This window comes from Lepus europaeus, chromosome 7, assembly GCF_033115175.1.
Source record: "Lepus europaeus isolate LE1 chromosome 7, mLepTim1.pri, whole genome shotgun sequence".
Lineage (NCBI taxonomy): Eukaryota > Metazoa > Chordata > Mammalia > Lagomorpha > Leporidae > Lepus > Lepus europaeus.
This window is the reverse complement of record NC_084833.1, coordinates 89,638,738-89,655,711: the sequence shown is the minus strand read 5'-3', so window position 1 is coordinate 89,655,711 and position 16,974 is coordinate 89,638,738. Positions and strand designations below refer to the sequence as shown.

The following is a 16,974-nucleotide window of genomic DNA, read 5'->3' as shown; positions in this document are numbered from 1 at the left end:
GAAAACAGAGAGAGAGAGGTCTTCCATCTACTGGTTCACTACCCAATTGGCTGCAATGGCCAGAGCTGCGCCGATCTAAAGCCAGGAGCCAGGAGCTTCCTCTGGGTCTCCCATTAGGGTGCAGGGGCCCAAGGACTTGTGCCATCTTCTACTGTTCCCCAGGCAATAGCAGAGAGCTGGATTGGAAGTGGAGCAGACTGGTCTCAAACCGGCGCCCATATGGGATGCCATCGCTTCAGGCCAGTGCATTAACCTGCAGCACCAAAGCGCCAGCTCCCAGACACTATCTCTCTCTCTCTCTCTCTCTCTTTTTAAATATTTTATTTATTTTATTTGAGAGTTAGAATTACAGACAATGAGAGGGAGAGACAGAGAGAAATGCCTTCCTTCCATTGGTTCACTCCCCAAATGGCCACAACGGCTGGAGCTGCACCGATCCGAAGCCAGGAGCTAGGAGCTTCCTCAGGGTTTCCCATGTGGGTGCAGGGGCCCAAGAACTTGGGCCATCTTCCACTGCTTTCCCAGGCCATAGCAGAGAGCTGGCCTGGAAGAGGGGCAGCCAGGACTAGAACCGGCGCCCATATGGAATGCTGGTGCCACAGGCAGAGGATTAACCTACTGCACCACAGTGCTGGCCCCCAGATACTATCTCTTAAAACCAGCAGAAAGCATCCATGTCTTCACTCTTGTACTTCTGAGAAAACTAAGAGGGAGGAAATGAGACACAGAATTCCTCTTTCGCTGAGTATCAACTGCCTCAGATCCCTATCAACTGTAGGACATGGTGTATGAATAAATAAACAGACAGCAAAGAAATAAAAATTACTTTTGATTACCATAAGACCAGTAGTTTAGGGTTTTAACATGAGAAAGTTCCTTGATTAAAGATTTCAACTTTGTTGTTCCATCAGATCCATGGTGCGCTAGTACCATTTTTACCTGAGTTAATACTTAACACAAAATGCTTGTGATAAAAATAACTGATATAATTTTATATAATTATTAAAGAGACTTACTTTCTTCTTTCTTGCTAATAATGGCAGGCAGGGTATAAATCTAAAAAAACAAAGGATGCCAACAAGTTACTTGAAGTTAATGACCCAGCACAGAAGGTTGGCAATGATGCTTGTACATTCATACACAAAGGGAATGTCTTGGCATCAAGGTCCTGTAACTGCTGTGTCCACAGCACCACCCATCTACCCTATCACCTGACCTTTCCCTGTGGTGAAACCAGCCCTGCCTCCCACTCCCCTCCATCCCTGGCTGTCCTACCCTGGACAGAGTTCAACCCCCTTCCATCTGAATCGTGCAGTTCATTCTCTTCCCCAACACGAAGCACAATATCTCTTCCTCAGGAAGTGCCTCACAATGGATTTTACCTGGTTGCTCCTTCCTTAAATTATCTGCTTAGTGCTTTGTTCTCAATGTGTACAATACTAACGTGTGCATCGCTGAGCTGACAAAACATGCACCTAATTTGCACTGGGTCAGGGCTTTACAACAATTCATGTTGAAGAGCCAAATTTCTTGGTAAATCTATCATTGATTGACATTTTGTAAAAAAAAAAAAAATGAATAGTCTTTAAAAAGTTCATGGAAAATGGCCATTATCTTTTAACGCTATTTTTCCATGAACTGTTTGAACTATCATTGTATAATAAAGTTGAAATAGAAAACAATAAAGTATAAAAGCAAAGCCCCAATTTTCAAACTCAACCAGACTTAAAATGACTTCTTCAGATGGCTAGACAGTTTTTTCAAGGCTTCATCATCATTTTGGAACTTATCTTAGGTGGACAGGTAATGCAGTTGGAGACAGGGCCTTGAAGTCCACAGAGCTCGCTTGTAGAGCTCCGCTGCTGCATGGGTACTCTGCTTAAGGGGGTCCACAACTCTTTGTCATCTACAGGATGCTTCTCCAGTGACTATTTACTCTGAGTGCTTCCCCCCCAACAACCTAGTAACACTATTCACTGAGAAAACAAACAGTGGGGAAGGATTCGCTCTCTTTAGCCTCCCTGTTATTTCTAAGTAAATTCACATCACATAATATCAAAGTAACCATGAGAAAATTAGGGACATGCATGGTGTCAAATCACAGGTAGTTTTATCAAATCAGACTTTTTACCATGAACCTTGTTCATCACTGATGAAAATGCCAGCACAGGCCTTGCAAGGATTGGACACACTGTAATTATCAGTAATATAAAATGCCATAATGACTGTAGCCAAATTAATGATTATCAGTCATTTTCTAAAAAGTAATTTTAGGGTTTTAAATTAGTCCTGGAAGTCCCCCAAAGAAACAAATTAGGAAGCTGGAAAGATGTGCCAGAGACTGAGATAATGCTAGCAAAGCAGTAAAAGTCTCTACTCCTCTGATTTGCTATTTTAATATTTCCAATTACACTACAGACATATGAGAAAAACTTCAGATGTACTTTGTAATTACCAGAACAATAAAACTTAAATTATAGAATGTGTCATCTTCTTACCGGTTCCTTCCCATCCATGGCTTCAAGCCAGAGTTTTCTGTTAGCTTCTGAGAAGGCCTGTAATGTGATGATCCCATGCCTATTAAAAACAAAGATTTATATATATATATGTGTATACACACATACACACAGAGAAGCTAATGTTGTTCCCATCTGTGTCTTTTACTCCATGGAAGCAAAGACACTAGGCTTCAACAGACCACAGACAGGCTGACCTGAAAGTCAGGTTCCTTCACTGTGATAGGAACCTCAAGTCTACTTACATACACTTTCTTCTAATATCATCATTTATATTGATTTTGCACATTCTTATTGGTGTGATGTTATTTTTTTCTAGCATCCTGCATTCAGTTTTTTTGAAAGTATTATGTAGTAAATAAATATTTGTAAGAATGAAATAAACATGTACTCTTTTATAGAAGACTGAAAAGTACAAATATAGTCTGTTTTGTTTGTATGTAAGCATTGAAAAACACAAAAATACTTTAACTTATTTAAAAATGTAAAGTGAAAAGAAACACTCAAACCTTTCAACTACTTCTATGTCAAAGCAAAATCGTTTGTCAATTGAATCTGTCTTTCGTCGGATACAAGATTTTAACTTAAACATTTCCGGTGAGCTAGTAACAAGGCCGTTCTGAAACAAGAAGCACAACACATTATTAACATAATGACAAAGTAAATTGAGAAATATTAAACACATGATCTAAATTTTACTGCCTTAAAATGCTAAGAGTACAGTTTATGTATTAAGGTCTTAATCATACTCTGTCCTTCTTTCCATCTAATGGTAGCTGTCTGACTCTAATATGAGAAGCCACTTATTAATAGATGAATTGCACAGATATCTTATTTCATCAAATTCTGTGACAAGCCTGTCTGGCACCTTTCAACATATTTAACCATGGCCAGCAGCGGCTCACTTGGCTAATCCTCCGCCTGGGGCGCTGGCACCCCGGGTTCTAGTCCCGGTTGGGGTGCCGGATTCTGTCTTGGTTGCTCCTCTTCCAGTCCAGCTCTCTGCTGTAACCAGGGAAGGCAGTGGAGGATGGCCCAAGTGCTTGGGCCCTGTAGCCACATGGGAGACCAGGAGGAAGCACCTGGCTCCTGGCTTCAGATTGGCGCAGTGCGCCGGCAGTAGCAGCCATTTGGGGGGTGAACCAACGGAAAGGAAGACCTTTCTCTCTGTCTCTCTCTGTCTAAATCTGCCTGTCAAAAAACAAAAACAAAAACAAACATATTTACCCTTAATGTTAAATTACCCAATAATGTAAACTCTGTTTAGGACTTCTGATTTAGAAAAGGTATGAAATTATACAGTTGCTGTAATATCACAATCAGAATAGTTGTGAGGACACAACACTGTGGCTCTTAAAATCTCCTGGATTGCTAAGGGATTAGTACCATTGTCTGTATCTTTGTGTTAGAGTCATCTAGTATTAAATGATAGCTAACTCAAAGTCAGCAGAGAGCTTCTAAGATAATAAAGTTCTAGTAAATACTTGCTATTATGCCACTGCTATCACACATACTGTATGACTGCTTTACTGATAACCAACTGCTCCTTGTACTCCTCTATAAAACTGAAACTCTTGGGAAAGAATGCAGCATGTTGCAATTCAAAAGGATTTCTCTTCTACATCTGAGATGTTTATTTTAGGGGACAGTTTACTCACTGTCTGGTTAATTCTATATTTGGTTGCAAATTTCATAGATTTATTGAGAGAACTCTGGCTTGGTCTATTTATTAACTCACTATCACATAATTTGCATTTCTGGTATTATCTTCTATAGACATCAAACATGTGTATTTATGGCACTTAATACCTCCTTATGATGTAGCAACCTAAGGTTTCTTTTTCTCTGGCATGTTTTATTTCCTGTTTGTCACTTTGAATCATTAGACTTTGATGACTGCCAAAGCACAGTAAGTTTTAGTCGATATATATGAGTATGTGTCTAAGTTAGATCAACATTTTCTTCTGCCATGATACATACCACAAATTGACTGTGTGATTCACTTACTTTCTACAAACTTACATGCTGATCTTGAAATAAGGAGGGACTAAATTATCTTTAGGAGAATAGGTAACTCCAACATTTTCAGATCACGGTTTAATTACCCAATTTACAAATTCATTTGCCATAGTCCTAACTTAACCTGCAAAATGAATATACAGGACACACAGTAAAGTGCTCTGTAGCATTTCCCCATGTGAAGCACACTGTGCTCTATGCTGTTCTCTAGCCATGTAAGACATCCAGTGATCAATTCGTTTTTGGGGTAAATGAGCATCGTTTAGTTTCTTCTAACACATCTTACTGGCCAGTATTTATAGTACACAGCACAAAAGAGGTAAGGGCACGTAGGGGAAAATGTAGCTTCATACAGAGGCCACCTGAGGGAAAGATGCAAGATCCCAGAGCCTGGTCTGGCCCTTGACAGCCCCTTCCTTTCTGGGCTGCTAGCCAACCAACAGCACAGACCAATAACTCTTCTGTCAGGGTTGAAAGATGACACTTCAGGAATCTACAGGAGGATCCCTATATTTAACTCAACTGCTTATAAACATTTCAGGGCCAAGTTAAAGGAAAATCTTGGTCACTTTTTTTCTTTTAAGACATCAAGGTTATTGAAAGAAGAAACATTTTGACTTCCAACTTACAAATGTGTACATCTTATCAGAAAAGGAATAGTATGTGGTTTTTTTTTTTTTTTTTTTTTTGCTTTTCTTTCATTACTTTAGCAATAAACAGTTTAAAACAAACAAAAATAAATCTCACTCACCATTTTCCCACTGGATTTCATTTCTGAAACACTCATTGTAAATGTTTTACTTCCCTTATCATATGTACAATAATGTTTAATCCACGTAAAACCAAGTGGTCCTAATATAAAGAAACAAAACATTTGAGTTTTGTTAACCAAATCTGAATGTAGGTTTGTACACTGACATATCACTGAGAATCTCCACATTCCATGTTAGTTGGGAACATGACTGTGAGTTTGAGAGAGGCTAGCGTGGTGCATGTACAGTGTCTTGCAGCTCTGACACTAACTCTGTAAAACTCTGTTTCTTTAGGTCTGAACTTAAGCTGCCTCATCTTTAAAAGTAGTTTATTGGGGAGAGTTCCAAGATGGCGGAAGACAGGACAGTCCGAATCACACGGGGCAAAATTAATATTTAAGAAAGATAGAAACTACATGTCTGAGATAAAGCCATGGAGAATTTGCAATGGGAGACCTAGCGAGAACAGCAGAGATGGTCCAGGTCTGTGCCAAAGAGCAAATAAGAGGAAAAAAAAAAAAAAAACAGCACAGGTGGACCAGGTGAGGGGAATCCATGCGTCGATGGAGCTGAGGATAGCAGCGGGAGGGAGTGCTTGACAAACTGCTTGTGAAGTTCCATGCTGGGGAAAAACATAAATGAACAAATAGGGAGGTGGTGCACCTCCCTCCCCCTCTCCCCACCTTGCAGGGACTGGCATCCGGCCAGGAGAAGCCGTTCTGCTCCTTTGTTTTTTGTTTTGTTTTTTTTTATCTGTTTTTGGATGCAGGCAGGAGGCTGATGCCCCATCTCCCATGTGCACACCCAGCAATAGCAGGGGTTGTGTCACCCCCAACCCAAACAGCGAGGGACACAACAATTCAGAATTCCTTTCCCCTCCATGCAAGCTATATGGCAAGGTGAAGCCCTGTCTATTGAAAGCTAGGGCCCACCCACATCCATGAGAAGTGAGCCAGGCTCCAGTAGGCAGGGGCTCTGCACACATGCCCGGGACCCACAGACCTACAGCAGTTCATAACAGATGGAACTCTGCAAGGTGCAGTTCATTAAGTAGTGTAAATTAGTGCTGAAAACATCAGAGACTAACACCAGGGTGTACCGTAGCTATGAGTAGGGTGGGTCATACAAACACAGGTGAATGCCCTCCTCCATCCAGATATCCAGAGGAGAGCTACAAAGCCCTAAAGGGGCCTTACCTTGGATACTTGCTCCACCCTGGAATACTGAACAAAGCAACCAGGCCACACCCAGTACACACCTTTTGATACTCACTGAAAGTATAGATATCCCACTAAGTCACAAAGACACAAAACAAAGATAAAAGCAACTAGACTCCCCCCCCACCCATGGCAAAAAAACAAAGGAAGAAACTTAAATAAGAATAAGGGAGAAAATATGAGCCCCCCAAAGGAACTCCACAATACTTCAATAGTAGAAGGCAAAGATGAAGAGATTCAGTATATGCCAGAAATGAAATTTAGAAAATCAATCATCAGATTACTTAGAAGCAACCAGAGGCAAATTCACAAACTAAATGAAAATTTTTCTCATGAAATTGAGATATTAAAGAGAAATCAGAATGAAATACTAGAAATGAAGAAATCAATAGATCAAATAAAAATGCAGAGGCAAGTCTTAACAACAGAGTGAGACAGAAGAAAGAATAAAAAGAACTAGAAGATAAATTTCTGGAAATTTTACAGTCAGATTAAAAAAAAAAGAAGAAATTAGAAAATTAAGAAACACTATTGGAGATCTACAAGATGCTATCAAATGACCCAACATATGGGTCCTAGGAGTTCCTGAAGGCATGGAAAAAGAGATAGGATTAGAAGGTCTTTTTAACGAAATAATAACAGAAAACTTCCCAATCTAGAGAAAGAAAAAGACATCAAAGTACATAGAACTCACAAAAGACATGACCAGAAAAGATCTTTAGGACTATGCATTGCAGTAAAACTCTCCAAAGTAAAACATAAAGAAAAGATTCTAAAATGTGCACAAGAGAAACGCCAGATGACATTCTGAAGAATCCCAATTAGACTGAAAGTGGACTTCTTATCAGAAACCTTACAAGCTGGGAGAGAATGGTGAGATATATTCCAAGTTCTTAGAGAAAAAATACGTCATCCCAGAATACTGTGCCCTGAAAAGCTCTCACTTATGAATGAAGGTGAAAAAAGGATCTTCCAGAAATTAAAAGAATTTAACAGAAATTAAAAGAATTTATAACTACCTGCCCAGCCCAACAAAGGATGCTCAAGGATGTGCTACACACAGAAACACAGAAACAGGAACATCACTATGAAAGAAGGTAAAGGTAGAATATCTCCCAGCAAAAGTGCAAAAGAAATTCAAAGTAAAAAAAAGGACTATTAACAGAAATATGGCAGGGCAAAGTCGTTACTTAACAATAGTCACCTTGAATGTAAATGGTCTCAACTCTCCAGTTAAAAGACACAGTCTGGCTGAATGGATTAAAAGAAATCTATTCGCTGTCTACAAGAAACACATCTCACCAACAAAGATGCATGCAGACTGAAAGTGAAAGGATGGAAAAAGATAAGGCCAGCGCTGCGGCTCAATAGGCTAATCCTCTGCCTTGCGCCGCCGGCACACTGGGTTCTAGTCCCGGTCAGGGTGCCGGATTCTGTCCCGGTTGCCCCTCTTCCAGGCCAGCTCTCTGCTGTGGCCCGGGAGTGCAGTGGAGGATGGCCCAAGTGCTTGGGTCCTGCACCCCATGGGAGACCAAGATAAGCACCTGGCTCCTGGCTTTGGATCAGCGTGGTGTGCCGGCTGCAGCACGCTGGCCGCGGCGGCCATTGGAGGGTGAACCAACGGCAAAGGAAGACCTTTCTCTCTGTCTCTCTCTCTCTCACTGTCCACTCTGCCTGTCCAAAAAAAAAAAAAATAGATAATTCATACTAACAGAAATAAAAAAAGAGCTGGCGGAGCTGTCCTAATATCAGACAAAATAGACCTTAATACAAAAAATGTTAAAACAGACAAAGAAGGGCACTATATAATGATAAAGGGATCAATTCAATAGGAAGATGTGACTTATAAATGTATATGCACCTAATCACAGGGCATCTGGCTATTTAAAAGAAATGTTAATGGATTTAAAGGGAGACATAGACACAAATACAATAGTAATGGAGGACTTCAACAACCCACTTTCAGCAATGGACAGATCAACCAGAGAGAAAATCAACAAGGAGACAAAAGAATTAATCGACACTATAGACCAAATGGACCTAACAGGTATCTACAGAGCTTTTCACCCTACAGCGACAAAATACACATTCTTCTCACCAGTGCATGGAATGTTCTCTAGAATTAACCATATGCTAGGCCATAAAGCAAATAAAAGCCAACTAAAAAAAACTGAAATCATACCATGCATATTCTCTGACCACAATGAAATGAAGTTGGTAATCAACAACTCAGGAATCCCCAGAACATATGCAAACGTGGACACTGAGCAACATGCTCCCTAATGAACAGTGGGTCATTGAAGAAATCAAAAGAGAAATAAAAAAATTTCTAAAAATGAATGAAGATGACAATACAACATATCAAAACTTTTGGGATACAGCAAAAGCAGTATTATTTGTTTGAAAGTCAGAGTTACACAGAAAGAAGAGAGGCAGAGAGAGAAAGTGGTCCTCCATTCAATGGTTCACTCCCTAATTGCCTGCAACAGCTGGAGCTGCGCTGATCCGAAGCCAGGAGCCAGGAGCTTCTTCTGGGTCTCCCACATGGGTGCAGGGACCCAAGGACTTGGGCCATCTTCTGCTTTCCCAGGCCATAGCAGAGAGCTGAATTGGAAGTGGAGTGGCCAGGTCTCAGGTCTCAAACCGGCACCCATATAGGATGTGGGTGCTTCAGACCAGGGCGTTAACCCTCTGTGCCACAGCAGCAGCCCCCAACAACACCCTTTCTTGATGAAAACTTTAAGCAAATTGTGAATAGAAGGAACATTCCTCAACACAATCAAGGCAATTTATGACAAACCCACAGCCAGCATCCTACTGAACGAGGAAAAGTTTGAAGCAATCCCACTGAGATCTGGAACCAGACGAGGATGCCCACTTTCACCAACGCTATTCAATATAGTCCTGGAAGTTCTAGTCAGAACCATTAGACAAGAAAAAGAAATCAAAGGGATACAAATTGGGAAGGAGGAAGTCAAACTATTCTTATTTTCAGATTTCTGGTCTTATACATAGCGGATCCAAAAGACTCCACTAAAAGACTACTGGAACTCATAGAAGAGTTTGGAAATGTAGCAGGGTATAAAATCAACAGTCTTCATATATCCAGTCAATGCCACAGCTGAGAAAGAGCTTCTAAGATCAATCCCATTCACAATAGCTACCAAAAAAAATCAAATACCTTTAAATAAACTTAACCCAGGATATCAAGATCTCTACAGTGAGAATTACAAAACATTAAAGAAAGAAATAGAAGGAGATACAAAAAATGAAAAAAATCTTCCATGTTCATGGATTGGAAGAATCAATATCATCAAAATGTTCATACTACCAAAAGCAATTTACAGATTCAATGTGATACAAATCAAAATACCAGATATTCTTCTCAGATACAGAAAAAAAATGATTTTCAAATTCATTTGGAAACACAGAAGACCCCAAACAGCTAAATCGATGTTATACAACAAAAACAAAGCCACAGTCATCACAATACCAGATTTCAAGACATACTACAGGGCAGTTATAATCAAAACAGCCTGGTACTGGTACAAAAACAGATGGATAGACCAATGGAACAGAATAAAAACACCAGAAATCAAGCATCTACAATCCACTTAAATTTGACAAAGGAACTAAAATCACCCCTGGAGCAAGGTGTTGGGAAAACTGGATTGCAAAATGCAGAAGCATGAAGCAAGACCTTTACCTGACACCTTTCCCCAAAATTCACTCAAAATGGCCTAGACCTAAATCTATGACCCGACACCATCGAATTATTACTTGAGCATCCATGGATTTGGATATCCATGAGGGGTCCTGAACCAACCAACCCCTATCAGATCCTGAAGGTTGACTGTACCTCCCAGAAGTAAGAAAAATGAGAAATAAGAGTCCAAGTTATTTACAATGATCTACTTACATCTACCCTTGTCTTCACTTCTCATAGCTATCAGAAACACTATGCCAAAAAGTTAGCAAGGTCATTTTACTCCATTGTTCAGAAACCCTCTATTGGCTTCCCTCCTCACTGCAGATAAAACATATTATTCACATGGCCCCAGACGACTTGGCTTCTCACTCCTTCTCTCACTTCACATCCAATGGCCTTCTGCCTTGTATACTCTGCTACAGGTCCCATGGCTCCCTTGCTGGTCCCTGAACACAGTGAATGTAATTCTGCCTCAGGATATTTGCACTGGCTGATGATCTTAGCCTAGAGTACTTTTCCTTCAGATGTCTTTATGACCTTGCACTGTTGCTACCTCCTTCCTGTCTTTTAAAAACATAACTTTCACAAGGTAGCCTTTTCAGGGATGCCTCTGACACAGTACTCTCACCCCGAAACGTATGATTTTACTGTCTTGCTTTGCTTTCCTCTTCGCAGTTAAGCTTTGAGAGAAAGAATGTGATGTTCAGCTGACAAGAATATGTTTAATTCCTGGAGCAGTGACAGACGTATTTGCTGCTCAGGAAATACTTGGCAGATGAGTGAGGGAACGAGACCCTCATCTTGCTTTAAGACTTTACTGAGCTTGCAGCTATTCTCTCTCACCACTGATCTGAAAAAAAACAACATCAAATTACTTCTTAAATAGCTTCCACTATTAAAGACACTTGTACGTGTGAATGCCCACTTTCCCTGTGCCCAGAAATCCTGTGCACTTCTTCCCTGTGGCGCACCATCTTAACATCCAGTTTTCTCCTTAAAGGACTGGAGGTAGCTGTTTCACCAGAGAGTCACATGCATTATTAGTTCAAGCTTTCCATGACCAGGGTAGGAGAGTTTCAGTTTTCTCCCAAGAAAGGCAAGCATCCCGCACCCAAATGCCACAGTGGACTGAATAGGTTGAAAATGCAATTTGTTTTCTATGCAGCTTCTTCAGCCAGGAACCAATTCTGCCAAACACCCAGACTTTCCTATCAACAACTATGCACAATGTTATTGCTGGCTTGATTTTAGAATCATCTATTTAAAAGCAAAAAACCTGAAATATAAAAAAGTACCTCTAGACAAAAGTGTCTCATGAGTCATTGGAATTTTTTTTCTGCTTAACAATGTTCTTGGTGTCAAGTTTAACTTTAATACTTAAGCCACTCCAGATTTTAAAATTACAGGGTGCAGCCATATGCTTTGTAATCACAAAGGATTAGTGCAATTAACTTCAATTCCAATTGGGGACCATTTCACATAAAATACTTAATAATACTCGTTGATAATTCTGTTACATGTGATGTAAAATACTTAAAGGCTACAGTCGATTAGCAGAAAGTGGCTGGATGGAAATGCTCAGTGAGTTTACTACTAAGGCAGTGATTTATGTAGCCGTATTAGCTATAATTTTTAAATAAAGCTGCTGCGATGCTCTGTTGAGAATTTAGATCTCAGATGTCTGTTTCAGAACCTCCTACATTAATCATTTTTTAAAAAGATTTATTTTATTTATTTAAAAGACACAGTTTCAGAGAGAGGTATAGAAAGAGATCTTCCATCCACTGGTTCTCTCCCCAAATGGCTTTAATGGCCAGAGCTGAGCTGATCCAGAGCTGAGCCGATCTGGAGCCAAGAGCCAGGAGCTTTTTCTGGGTCTCCCACGTGGGAGCAGGGTCCCAAGCACTTGGGCCATCCTACACTGCTTTCCCAGGCACACTAGCAAGGAGCTGGATTGGAAGTGAAGCTGCGGGGACTTGAACTTGCACCTATATGGGATGCTGGTGCTGCAGGCCAGAGCTTTAACCTGCTGCACTACTGTACAGGCCCGAGCATTTAATCTTGAAGTTTGCCACACACACATGCTGCTTTCCTTAAAGCTGCCTGGCACTATGCCAGGGCAGATGTTCTTAGACAAGCAATTTTAAAGTCCTTTAAAGTGTCTTGGAAAACAAAAATTTATTATAGCTCTAAAGTTGCAAAATAAAACAGTTTAATTAATTTATCCAGTAATCATCTGAGGTTGCTGTGAGTGAATATTCTAGAAGTGAGTGGAGAGTTAACATCTACTTAGTACCTACTAAGTGCAACCATGTTCTCTAAGAACCTTTTAAGACAACATAAAGAACATTTTACATCTAAGAAAACTGAGCCTATAAGCTGCAAATGGCAACACTTTCTTCAATAGAATGTATGATTGAAATTGTTTATTACAGAGGGATGATATCCACAAGAGTTGGTTTCTGAATTAAGTGAGATAATTATAAGTTGTCCAGACCAGTAAGGGCTGGAAGTAAGCATATTATTATATATAACAGCACTATTGAAAATGGACACATCTTATATACATTATCACTAATTCTCACATTGCTTTTAGGATATGTACAAATCTTATATAAATAAAGAGACTGAACTCAGAAAATTCTAAGAGTCACAAAGTTAATGGGTGACAGATAAGCAATTCCAACTCAGTTCTGCCTGATTCTGGAACACATGTCCTTACACTTAAACTCTATTAGAATGTGACTTAATGCATGCCCAGGGGTGGGTAACATTAAAAACCCCACATATCTAGATAGAGAGGAGTTCTGTGTTGAACTAGAAAGGTCTGCTTCTATCCTAGCACATCCATATCCATTTATCACTCAACTTATAGCTCTGATATTTACTATTGATCACTGGTGACTAACTGTATGAATTCCTCTTATGCCTTCAACTACAGAATAAAAACTCTGCACTCAAATTTTTTATCTCATTTTTTGTTCCCCACTGCACTTGTTCAGTGACAGCATTTGATAACAATCAGTACATCTCAGTGAACTGGTTGGATTTTCTTATAATGAATGGTTTCACAAAGATTCCATGTTGGAAGGAGTTTTGACTATTTCTCCCTCATATAAAAATAATTTCTGAAGCACATAAATTCATTTATTTTTCTTTTTAAACCTATTGGCCAGGGGATTTAGGGAAGATGGTGAGTGAAAAAGGCAGGAGGAAAGCAGTGTAATGGGGAAATAGGGACCTTATGAAGGTAACGAGAATGTTGGATCATAGTGACAGCTAAAAATTGCAGGCATATGACAAAATGTCAAATTGTATGTCTTAAACAGGTGTAATTTGTTGTATGCCAATTATGCCTCTATAAAGCTATAAAAGCAAAACAAGAAGGTACAGAAAAAAATCAAGAAGGAAATTATCTTGAGCAATGAAGGCAACGAGTCTGTTTAAAATAAAATACTGCGTAGTCACAGGATTCCAGTAACTGTACAACACCTGGAAAATAATTCAAGAGGGGCTGGGCTGTGGCATACTGGGTGAAGCTGTTGCCTTCAGTGCCAAAATCCCATATGAGCACCAGTTCGAGTCCTGGCTGCTCCACTTCTCCAGCTCTCTGCTGTGGTCTGGGAAAGCAGTGGAAGATGGCCCAAGTCCTTAGGCCCCTGCACCCGTGTGTGAGACCTGGGAGAGGCTCCTGGCTCCTGGCTTCAGATCGGCGCAGCTCCGGCCGTTGCGACCATTTGGGGAGTGAACCATTGGATGGAAGACATTTCTCTCTCTCACTGCCTCTGCCTCTCTGTAACTCTGCCTTTCAAATAAACAAACAAATCTTCAAAAAAAAAAAAAAAAGAAAATAATTCAAGAAATAAAACATTATCAGGTCACAATGAATAAGAGAAGTCCTTAAGGTATGAGGATGGCACCTCCTCTACCAACTACATATTTATCAAGAGCCCTCACAGCCAACAAATTCTTTAATTTGGTCAAATTCTTTATTAATACAAAGTATGAGCTCCTTGCAATGCACCATCACGGTGAGATTCTCTCACCTGAAAGAATTATTTAAAATCAGTATTCAAAAGTGTCTTTAGAGTCTCAAGTAAAATCTACACACCTTATATATGGACCATTTTTTTAGGAGTGCAAAGAGAGCTATAATGCTCTAACTATAAAGTAGTTAGGAAAGCCATTAAGTTTTATCATTTTAAAATCTGAAATGAGCAGACTGGCTCAGGTAGACCAGTATGAAAGAGAAAATCTGGAACCCAGATCTCCTTTTCTCATCAATTTTCAAGCTATAATAAATGTTTTCCAAGTCTGCTGGACAAATCACTATTTGTTGGGTACTGCTCTCCAACAAATGTGCCATCACCCAGGCAAATCTAATATTAAATGTGCTGTGCTGGTGTTTTAATGACCATGCCCTTTATGTGTCAAAGGTTTTCCCAGTTACTTCAGTACCACTGTGTTTCCCAATCCTAAATCTTTTAACTGAATTATTTCATCAACCAAGACAACTTCATTATCCTATCGCCTGCTGACATGGAGATTTTACAGCAGTGTTATTCCGTGTGATTTTTTAAGTCCTAATATGCAAAAGTATAGAAAGTGAGACTAAGCATTTTAAAACTTTTGGAGCAATTAGTCAGTGCTGTAAGACCCAAACCCATGATTCTGTATTTCACAAAGACAGTGGTCCATGATGGACTGGAAATAACAACTGTTCTTCCACCAGAAACAGTATGAGAGCAGTGCTTTAGGGCATATCTGATTTGAAGCACACAGCTAATTTAGTCAAAATGGTCAAACTAGTTCCACTTAATGACAAGCAACATGCAGAAAGGACTCTACTTATACAAGTTTGAACGGCTTTTTTATTAATTTCTTTGAGAAAAACTTTCTTACTGTGAGGCAATTACAGTAGTGCTCTACTGGGTCTGGTACTTATTTCCTAACCTCAGGAAGTAAAGAGTATTGATGTAATATTACATAATTGCCAATTTTACTCCTGAAAATTGACAGAGCACTGAGTTAAATGAAATAATGCTGCTGGAGGGGGAAACTATTATTCTAGTCACCAGGATGATTCATCCTGATAAAGGCTTTGATTTTCAATTTTCCATGAAACTTTATAATTGAGATTAGGTATCACAATTAAATTCTAAAACTGAACTCATATTGATATATTATCAGTGGAGACTGTATGTTCCAAATTCAACAGCATACCGACTTAGAAATCCTGATGGTAAAATGTGGGAGAACTTCCTCACTTTGATGATAGCATTGGAAGGCCACATTGTTTTAAATATGATAAGGCTATAGGGAAATGTCATTATGCCTACTTGAGATATAACCTAGTCACATCTCTCAGATACAGAATGTTAAGTAATAAGGGACAAGAAATTATGTGCCAGTGACTCACGTTTCTCCTGGACATATAGATAGCCTTCCATCGTCCACTGGCTGGGGGGTCTGTAGTCCTGGTTAGCAGATTTCATCCTCTGCATCAACCTCTCTACTTCTTGTCGAGTACTTTCAAAATTATTTCTTGTCTAAAGTAAACAGAAACAACAATTTAATTCACTGTTTCCTATCAGATGTGAGGAATCTCCAGACTAAGTTTAAAAACTGCAAATGATACAAAGGATAGCATTGATTTTTTTTTTGGCATTATTCACCACCCCGATTACCCTGTGAGGTTGAGTCTTACGGTCTGGTTTTGAATTGCTTTAGTGAAAACTTCTCTGAATGATCTACCACATGTTTCTCATTTGCATCTCTTTATGTATATGTAGTAAATGCATGCACAATTTTCTTCCTAATTCCATATTTAAATATTATTCTTACAGGATAAATCATAGCAATTAAAATACACAAAATTTGTTTTGAATTTCCTAATATCCAAGGTTAAAAAAAGGTAGACACATAAATAATTGTTTTGAGACAGAAATTAAGTTTGCATACTTTTGATATATATTTGGCACTGAACAGATGAAAAAGTTCACCACTCATGTTCCAAAGGCTTTTTTGAAAAAAACATAATATAGGGGCCAGCGTTGTGGTGCAGTGGGTGAATGCCCTGGCCTGAAGCGCTGGTATCCCCTATGGGCACTGGTTCAAAAGCCAGCTGCTCCACTTCTGATCCAGCTCTCTACTATGGCCTAGGAAAGCAGCAGAAGATGGCCCAAGTCCTGGGGCCTCTGCACCTGCGTGGGAGACCCAGAAGAAGCTCCTGGCTCCTGGCTTCGGATCGGTGCAGCTCTGGCTGTTGCAGCCAATTGGGGAGTGAACCATCGGATGGAAGACCTGTCTCTCTCTGCCTCTCCTCTTTCTGTGTAACTCTGACTTGCAAATAAAATAAATAAATCTTTAAGAAAACCACATAATATAGCTTGGTTTCCAGAAATACTTAAAAAGGTATTAAGATGGTGTATAAATTAAAGATCAGTGGGTTCAAATTCTAACCTTTTCTACTGTAAGAAAGAGTTTACTCACTCTATGGCAATTTTACTTAAGGTATGAAAAGCACTAGTTTTTCTCTATGAAAATCTCTTTCACCTTTAATCCACATGATGTTTTATTATGGCCCCTAATAAAAGATCTAAATCTCAAAGTAGGTGAGGAAAATGTAGTCACTTTTGCTATTTTTCTCTTTCAAACATAAGGATTCAAATTTTTGTCTAATTCCTCACTCTTTCCCTATCCCTGAATCTCAAAAATTGTAGCATATATAATAATATATAATCAGATATTAAAGGGATCGA

General features: G+C 39.5%; 1 protein-coding gene across 3 annotated transcripts in view; it reads right to left on the bottom strand.

Annotated features, from left to right (window-relative positions):
* ARHGAP42 (Rho GTPase activating protein 42) overlaps positions 1 to 16,974 on the bottom strand; it is a 303,520-nt gene that overhangs the window by 43,903 nt on the left and 242,643 nt on the right. For all 3 annotated transcript variants that reach the window (XM_062196912.1, XM_062196913.1, XM_062196914.1), the window contains 5 exons: positions 15,633 to 15,762; positions 5,287 to 5,387; positions 3,026 to 3,135; positions 2,499 to 2,577; positions 1,017 to 1,056 (listed from right to left, as the gene is read on the bottom strand). In XM_062196912.1, coding sequence (XP_062052896.1) covers positions 1,017 to 1,056; positions 2,499 to 2,577; positions 3,026 to 3,135; positions 5,287 to 5,387; positions 15,633 to 15,762 — 460 coding nt within the window. The remainder of the gene's footprint in view (positions 1 to 1,016; positions 1,057 to 2,498; positions 2,578 to 3,025; positions 3,136 to 5,286; positions 5,388 to 15,632; positions 15,763 to 16,974) is intronic.